This window comes from Lepisosteus oculatus, chromosome 26, assembly GCF_040954835.1.
Source record: "Lepisosteus oculatus isolate fLepOcu1 chromosome 26, fLepOcu1.hap2, whole genome shotgun sequence".
Lineage (NCBI taxonomy): Eukaryota > Metazoa > Chordata > Actinopteri > Semionotiformes > Lepisosteidae > Lepisosteus > Lepisosteus oculatus.
This window is the reverse complement of record NC_090721.1, coordinates 6,143,997-6,152,765: the sequence shown is the minus strand read 5'-3', so window position 1 is coordinate 6,152,765 and position 8,769 is coordinate 6,143,997. Positions and strand designations below refer to the sequence as shown.

The window sequence follows — 8,769 nt, the reverse complement described above, 5'->3', positions numbered from 1 at the left end:
TGATAGAACATATGTGGGATTCTGAGCTGCAGTTAGCTGCATGAAAGGGGTCTGGGTGTTTGTATAAAGAATGATGAATACATAAAGCTGTGGTCATTAAAAATCCCAGGGCGTGTCTCGAAAAGAGTAGGGGTGTAACCCCAGCGTCCTGGGCAAATTTCCCATTGGCCCTTACCAGTCATGGCCTCCTAATAATCCCCATCTATGAATTGGCTTCATTACTCTGCTCTCCTCCCCACTGAGATCGGGTGTGTGCTGTGCGTTCTGGGGCACTATGGCTGCCGTCGCATCACCCAGTTGGGGGCTGCACACTGGTGGTGGTGGAGGGGATCCCCATTACCTGTAAAGCGCTTTGAGTGGAGTGTCTAGAAAAGCACTATATAAGTGTAAGCAATTATTATTATAATTATAATACAGAAGAATCAACACACAAGCTGTTTTTGTTTAGGACTCTTTGAGGCCAGAACTTTTGCTCCATCAAGAAACAGTTTAGTAGGTAAATGAATCAAAAATGTTGTCCAATTACAAAAAAAAATGGACCAAATGTCCTCCATCTATGTTCTGATATTCTTAAAACCTGCTTGGAATGCTTAGAATGTAACTTGTTTACTAGTCTGACGATACACTGATTTGATTTCCACCATGTGAATATAATGCGCATGTAGATATTCATGTGTCTAACTGCTAATATCAAAATACAGTGGAATGGTCGAGAGTGCTTTTATTCAATACAGAGTGTCGTAATACTGTATCTGATCAGCAGAGTATTGACATCCGAGTGGTACCCCAATGCAGAAAGTTGACTCTGTAGAATTAATTTAGGTTACAAAGGAACAAGTAAACACCTGAAGAAGGCTCCACAGCTGAAACGTTGTGTTTCCTTACTTGAACTACTTAATTTAGGTTATACCTATTTATAGCACAGTGGCGACTATTTCAACTATAACATGGCAGGTTCTTCACAAGAACAGATGTGTATACTTCTCTTACCTGTGTCACAGTGTTTTCTATAGAAACAGACCTCAGTCACAGTGTATAATCTTCTACGAGTCGTACTGAAATCCTTTAGGAGCATTTTCTCAAGAAACATAAGGCTGGCCACCCATCCCACATTTTAAGAAGGCTCTCAGAACAGTGCTTTATTCATCATACGTGTGCATAAAAATGACTTTCAGGCAAAATCTGAATTTCAGCCATTCATGGTTGGAAATCTTAAATTGAATGAATAGGGTTACTTCTGGGTGTTACTTCTGGGTGAAAAACAGCTATTCAAAACCTACTTGGCGATCCAGGAGGGATTATTATTATTTTGGAGACGTGGATGGTATGTTTTGAAAAGAGTGCTTATGTAAACCCTGGTAAGTGAGATTCCAGTGCTGGTGTAGTAACATGTCCACCCCAACAAAGGTAATGATGACTGTGTTGCAGACATCAGATGACAATTTGCAGTTCAAATAATTTTAATGAAAAGCGCTGAATCCACAGTAACAATAATAAAAAAAAAGATAGATTTGATTTGTTCTTTGCTAGCGCTTTAAAAATAAAGAAAGCGCACAGTTCCACGGTTTTGCCCAGCTCACTTTGCACTGCACACGATAAACGTATTACCACCACCTGCATTTCAGAAACCGAGCATCCGTTTTCAGCCCCTGTCTCGGCTGCGCTGCCTCGACACCTGTGACAATGCATTTAAAGTGCAAAACTGCAGGCGTGCAGGTTTCTCGCAAACTCGAACAGAACCATTTCCTTGGAAAACAAAGTGGTCAGGCTCAACGAGTCCTTTGCAGGAAAGTGTTGCAAGGAAAAACAAAAGACATCAGGTATGCAAATCTCTGCAGATTTTTTGCTAGATCTAGGATAGATTTTTTAGCTGAAACGACAAAACTGGAAAATGAAAAATGAAATTATATATACAGCTAAGCAGCGCGGATCCCAGTACATAAAGACCCTTTCTTAAATCACTCCCATGTGCTTGGTGATTGATGTTGCTATTCGCCCTCCCTCCAGGTGGGGTCGCTCTTGCGCTACTCTGATGGGCAGCCCTCAGGGAACTGAGGCTGTGTGCCTGTCACGATCGCCAGCTGCTGGGTTAGAGAGTGACTCAGGAATCCTCTGTGACCCGTACCTCCTCATCTTTTTCCCGGATAAGCTTCTCCGTCTCACTGTCTGTCACCCCAGGCACCACAGGGATTGGGAAGTCGGTGCCACTCTCTCTTGTCAGCTTGCTAAATAGGAGAAAATTACAGAACAGGGTTACATTTGTAGGGGAAAAAAATGTCTTGCTACTCGAAGACCCATTACAGAGCACCAGGCAGCAAGGCCCTTCAACATCTAGTTGATCACAGGAACCTGGCTACCGAAAAGGATGGAGAGGAATGCATATTAGTTTATTCACCACGTACCAGAGAGATAGGAAAAAAAGAAGAAGGGGAGGTGTCCTGCTATATACAAAAAAAAGAGCATTCAGGTTTACTTAACTTGAGCTAGAGGAAGCTAGGTATAGTGTTAGAAATGTGCTATAGGCCACCAAACACAGACAGTGATTATAGTTCAACACTGTATAATAAAATTAAGAATTTCCATGCAAAAGAAGTGGTTTTTATGGCAGACTTTAACATTCACAATGGACTGGTAAAGACCTAATAAAATATCGGCAGAAGAAAACGGCATGGTGTACGAGGTCAACGATCGATTTCTTACCAGTTTATCAAAGCATCTACAAGGGGAAATGCTTTTATAGATCTGGTCTTTTCAATCAATAAAGACACACTGATGAAAAGAGAGGCAACAGAAGGGAACTCTGCTCATAATACAGTGTGGTTTGAAGTACATATCTGAAACTCTCCAGAGTCAAGGGTTTAAAACTCCCAGAAAGCAGATTTTGAAGCAACGAGACAGTTTAAGAGAGGGACATCAGACAGCAAATGTATAGCTAGAATTTAAATAGGATATTCTCTAAGCACAGAACAGATGGAGGCCGGGGAACTAAGATCAAAGAAAATTCTTTAGGGGGTCCTAGTGGTCGTCTTTACATTAACATATCCGGCAAAAATGAGCCTCTTACTTGCGGTTCCTCTCCTTCACCACCATGCGCGTCATGCTCTGGATACACTGCGCGCGGTAGTTCTCGTAGTGGGTCTCCCGCGTCACGTCCTTCAGGTCCTGCATGTGGGTGCGCACCAGCATGTTCCTCAGCTTCACGAAATCGCAGTGCGCCGTGTTCTCCACTGCAACAAGAGCGCTGCACCTGTCAGCCCTGGCTACACCCCCACCCCCCCCAGCTCCCTCGAAGCCCGGAAAGGGCCAGGCGAGGCTCCGAGATGCAGTCACCCAATTTTGAGAGTCCGCCCGCAGCTCCGGCTCCTGAGGTGTGCGGGGAGAAGGAGGATGCCCGGGCATGCTTTGCCCAATTGCCCACCCTGTCAGAAAGACGTTTCACCTACTGCTCAGGCTCCACAGTGCCTCCTACCAGTACAGGTACCAGCGGAGGGAACAGAGTGTGGCTCACAGACATCTGCCAACACAGGCAAAGCGTTGTGACACATGGGCTTCACTGGAGTGGCCCGAGAATATTTCTCTGGACTGTCCTTAGAAATCTGGAAGGATGGACCTCAGAGGGCAATGGGACGGATGCTGTGTTTTGAAGACCTAAAAATACTGTGAAGGCTAATGTGTTTCTGCACTGAGAGACAACTGCATATTTATTTGAGTGGAGGTGAAAGGGGAAAATTGCCACAGAATCTCAGCTCTATGGCTCTAAGAATCCATCCATTTTCTAACTGCTTTATCCAGTACAGGGTCGCAGAGAAGCTGAAGCCTATCTCGGGGCACAAGGTAGGGTACACCCTGGATGGGATGCCAGTCCATCGCAGGGCAGAGACACAGACATGCACACACTCACGCCAGGGCCAATGTTCCCAGAAGCCAACTAACGCCTCAGCATGTCTCTGGTCCGTGGGAGGAAACCAGAGCACCTGGAGGACACCCACATGAACAGAGGGAGAACATACTAACTCTGCACAGATGGCACCCATGGCCGGGAATTGAACCCAAGGCCCTAGCACTGCCAACTACCGCGCCACCCTGTCCCCGCTCGGCACGTCCTGCGTTATACTACTACAGAGGACTGCAAAGTACCTTCCACGATGCCCCAGGGGTACAGACGTCCTCGAACCCGCTTCCCCTTGGCCTCCACCACGGTGTTGCTGCCAATCACAGCGAACGGAATACTGTCCTGAGAGACGAAGAGCAGCAGTGTGATAACCGTGTCCTGAAATGCAGCAATGCAGTCTGAGGTGCTGCACTGCAGCTCTCTCATCGGCTGTTCAGAAGGCAGCCCCTCGCTTCAGACTGTCTCTCGCCACACTCCCCCTTCCCAGAATACAGCGCAGGGTGAACCGAGGACACTCCTGTCTGCAGAGCAATGCAGTATTAAAGAGAGAGGCCAGATTTTTGGTGTAGGAGACATTTCTCCGCATTTTTTAAATGCGGGGAAAATCAAGATTTGCACTGCGAAGCCGCCACTTCCGAGCTACAGGGTTCTTAAACAAAAACACCTGAGAAATGTCCAAAATAGAGGAAAACGGGAAAGCACTGGCCCGGCAAGTACCTTGAGCTCTTGGTCCTGCTGTTTGAATTCTTCATCTTCATCGGAGTCGCAGTCGGGGAACTGGTAGATTTTGATGCCATACTGCTCGATCTCCTCTCGAATCTGCAGGGCAGTGTGAAGCAACTTTACTTAAATATCCTCACTGGTACCAGACCTGGCACACCACTGCCTATGAATTCTAATGCAAATACGGGCTGTGTATATTAAGAAAACTCCTGTGTAAACCAGAAAAAAAAAACTTTTCTTTGAAAGAATAGAACGTTACATTTTGTGAAAACAGAAAACAGTTTCATTAAAAAAAAAGTTACAAAAAAGATGCATGCATCACCGTGGTGAATTATTATTATTAGTGATCTTATTTAACGAGAGTGCTCTGTTTGAGTTCTCTAAAGTGATGATTTCAGTACACACCACTGGGTCTGGTTTATTAATAACAATGTGTTTTTAAATGCCCTACTGGAGATCAATTATTTCACTGACTGAAAACGTCGGTGCCTGTTTTTTGTGGGTGTTTGTGTATGGTCAGTCAAGGAATGCGAGATCTCTACAGGAAAACCATCTAGAGGTGGTGTTGGTGTAAAGCACTATATAAATGCAAGGAATTAAATAGGTCTTGATTAATTACAGAATGAATTTCCCAAGCTTGTGATAATAAAGGTCTTCTAATCTAATCACATTTGTTGTTTCAGCGGTTTGCACTGCAGGATATCTGGCCTGGCCTCACCTTCATCTTCTTCTTCCTCACTTCAGCAGGGGTGAGAGTGTCGGCCTTAGCCAGTACTGGCACGATGTTCACCTTCTCGTGAAGAGCCCTCATGAACTCCACGTCCAGGGGCCGGAGGCTGAGAGAGACAGCAGCACACGGTCACCCTGGTCACCGTGGTGACGGCGAACTCAGCCTCGCAGCTCTCCCTCACAAGAGGGGGCAGAGACGCTACAGAGTCCAGACCTTGACCTTTGAACAGAAGGATTCCTGAAGTTTCCATTCACAATAATGCCCCTGCAAGGGGTCTTAACCGTCTGGCTTCTTAATCAAGTTAAAATCTTTTTGACGTGCAACCTGATGCCCCCCTTGAAAAAGGAGGATAACAAAGACGTTACTCAATCGAGTATCATAGAGAGCTGTGTATACTCAAGCACACTAATCCTGTTGGTTTGTCCAATAGATGGCACTATTGTACATCATAAGTATTTTCGCATGGAATTCTGCACTGCTGAATCTGCAATGCCCAAAGTTATGCTTTATTCACCCTTGTAACACAGTACATACACTTTCATTGAAAATGCATGAGTCAGCTGTCTTCCTCCTAGGTGCAAGGGAATGTTTGGTAGTGTAACAGTTACACTGTGTCAAGACTATCTAGTTGCCCAGCCTCATCACATTAGACACTGGTGTGTACATTCACACAGCTGCTTTGATACTGTATATTGCGGTTTTATGTATTTTAACAGAATAATTATGGGACCCTATGGCTGACCATTCTAAGAAGCTGCTGCAGTTACAGTTGATGTGCCCTAGAGGCCACCCAAGGGCCTCTAATTGTTGTAAAGAGACACATTCTTTAATTGTTAATTGATTAGATTATTGCAAATGGTGTTGGTGCATTCTCACATGGGTTTAATTAGGGTTACGAAGGGCATGCATGGTGTCAGTGGAGTGGAGAGCTATCCATTAAATGCCAAAGCAGGAATGTAGAAGTGCAAATGGTTATCAGGTCTAAGGAGGCACGTATGGCACAATGATTAGGATGTGGACAAGCCGAGCTCTTGAGATATAACGGAGTGATACAGATACCCTGCGTCTGCTATGAATTCAGATCAGGTGACAAGTGAAAGCGCAGCCTGGCCCGACTCCAGGCCCTGCTGCTCACCCGTGGCCGAAGGGGGAGATGAAGTAGAGGCAGCAGTGGACACGGTTGTCCTGAATGTTCTTGCGGTTCAGCCCGCTTTCGTCCCTGAAGTACTGTTCGAACTGCTGGTCGATATAGTCCGCTACCGACTTCCAGCTGGGGGGGAAACGAAAAGAAACGTCCTGATCGGAAGACGGTCAATAACCTATTGGGACAGACACAACATTGTTGACACTGCCAGTTTAAAAGGCAGCAGTTTAATACCGAGGGCTGCTGCTGTATTAACTGGTAACATTTTGGGAAAAACTAAGGTTGCTGCTGGAAGAGGTGTTAGTGGGGCCAATAGGGGGCGCTCACCCTGTAGTCTGTGTGGGTCCTAATGCCCCAGTATAGTGCTGGGGACAAAATACTGTAAAACGGTACTGTCCTTCGGATGAGATATAAAACCGAGGTCCCGATTCTCTGCAGTCATTAAAATTCAAAGAGTGTCTCTCGAAAAGAGTAGGGGTGTTACCCTGACATCCTAGCCACATTTCCCATTGGCCTTTACAAATCATGGCCTCCTAATAATCCCCATCTCTAAACTGGCTTCATCTCTCTATTCTCCTCCCCACTGAGAGCTGGTGTGTGGGGAGCAGACTGGTGCACTTTGGCTGCTGTCATATCGTCCAGGTGAGGCTGCACACTGGTGGTGGTGGAGGGGATCCCTATTACCTGTAAAGAGCTTTGAGAGGAGTGTCCAACAAATTGCTATATAAGTGTAAGAAATTATTATGATCGTTCCACCCTGGAAGAATCCAAAGGGCACGTTTCTGTGCCCCTGCATCTGCTACACCTGATCCCACAGCCAAACTCAAATGACCCCTCTCCTTACCACTCGGTGTTGTTGACGGCATCCCCAAAGCCCGGAGTGTCCACAATCGTGAGTTTCAGTTTGACCCCTTTCTCCTCGATGTCCACTGTGTGTTTGGTAATCTCCACAGTCTGGGTGATTCGCTCTGGACAGAAAGACACGAGCAAGGACAAATAGGACAATGGGATTTAATGGGGTGCACAACAGAGCAGGGAGCATAACATGGTAGTCAAAAGAACAAACCAGCTCGCTTGTTATGTAGCTGGTCAAACTTCACAATACCAGTCCAATAAAAGGTAATATTGCCACTTAGTTCATGCACTTGCATAGGTCAGGTACATTTTAATGCAATAGCGTCTGGTCCAGTTTTCAAATTGGGCTTCTGGATTTTGATTGCAGACTCCCGGATTAAGGTGCACCAGCCTCAGCAAAGCCTGCAGGATAACGGAGAGACTACTTTCTCAAAAGAGGCAACATCTCCTGACCCGACACCACTTCCCCCCTTCACAAGACAAGGAGCAATAAGGACAGAAAACCCTCTCACCTTCTGCATTGAGCAATTTCCTTTCCTTATATAGGTCTGTCAGGAAGAGGCTGTTCACTAATGTGGATTTCCCCAGGCCGGATTCCCCTGAAACCAGATAGTAGAAAAACAAGCTTTAAAATATTTTACAGCATAAATCTGCAGCAGTGCTGGTCAGTAACTGGTCCGGGGTATGAAAACTGGAAGAGGACGAGCCTTGTTGGAAAGGTTGTGGGTTGTTTTGGATTCCAATAAGCTGGTTAGGAGAAAGGATGTAAATGGCTCACACTCTGGGGTGCACAATGGCTTGTACATACCTGCCACCATGAGTGTGAAGTCAAATCCTTTCTTCACCGATTTTCGGTGCACCTGGTTTGGCAATGTCGCAAATCCCACATATTCCTTATCCTGGTCCTAAAAGCGGAGAAAAAGAAAAAAAACAACAACACGTGACACAGAGCCTTTTACAGACATCATTTTCCTTTTTTTTTTTTTGTTCGGCTGTGAAGTTCAACAGGAGTAAAACCCTTCTAAAGACTAAAACTCCTACCCTCAGAAAAAAATTATAAAACACACTGTACAGAAAAGAAAGTCTCACTTACAAGAGATGGGAAACAATTAAAAATCTTAACGGGAAGGTGATCTTCACAATTATACACATCACAAATCTGAAAACAATGAAATATAGTTGACAAGTACTTTTCTCCATTCAAAGTTATTTTGCATTCACTTGAATATTCGTCAGTACTTCAACAATTTACGAAGATCAATATGGCTACGGAGAATAATTTCAGCACTGAACACCGCATTTTAAAGTTGTTAATTGTAACATACAAACACACAAAGTTCGAGACATTGCTTTAATGAAAGATGGATATTTTGCAGAGCCAAGAAGTTGGCTTCTCTTCTTTAATCTTCCTGGATTAAAAAGCAG

The 8,769-nt window shown here is 45.1% G+C and overlaps 1 protein-coding gene across 6 annotated transcripts in view; it reads right to left on the bottom strand.

Moving 5' to 3' along the window:
* Positions 1 to 8,769, bottom strand: part of LOC102697328 (septin-4-like) — a 58,142-nt gene that overhangs the window by 5,210 nt on the left and 44,163 nt on the right. For all 6 annotated transcript variants that reach the window (XM_069184526.1, XM_069184525.1, XM_069184521.1 and 3 more), the window contains 9 exons: positions 8,153 to 8,249; positions 7,857 to 7,943; positions 7,334 to 7,457; positions 6,481 to 6,615; positions 5,334 to 5,451; positions 4,610 to 4,711; positions 4,138 to 4,234; positions 3,065 to 3,227; positions 2,126 to 2,225 (listed from right to left, as the gene is read on the bottom strand). In XM_069184526.1, the coding sequence (XP_069040627.1) occupies positions 2,126 to 2,225; positions 3,065 to 3,227; positions 4,138 to 4,234; positions 4,610 to 4,711; positions 5,334 to 5,451; positions 6,481 to 6,615; positions 7,334 to 7,457; positions 7,857 to 7,943; positions 8,153 to 8,249 (1,023 nt within the window). The remainder of the gene's footprint in view (positions 1 to 2,125; positions 2,226 to 3,064; positions 3,228 to 4,137; positions 4,235 to 4,609; positions 4,712 to 5,333; positions 5,452 to 6,480; positions 6,616 to 7,333; positions 7,458 to 7,856; positions 7,944 to 8,152; positions 8,250 to 8,769) is intronic.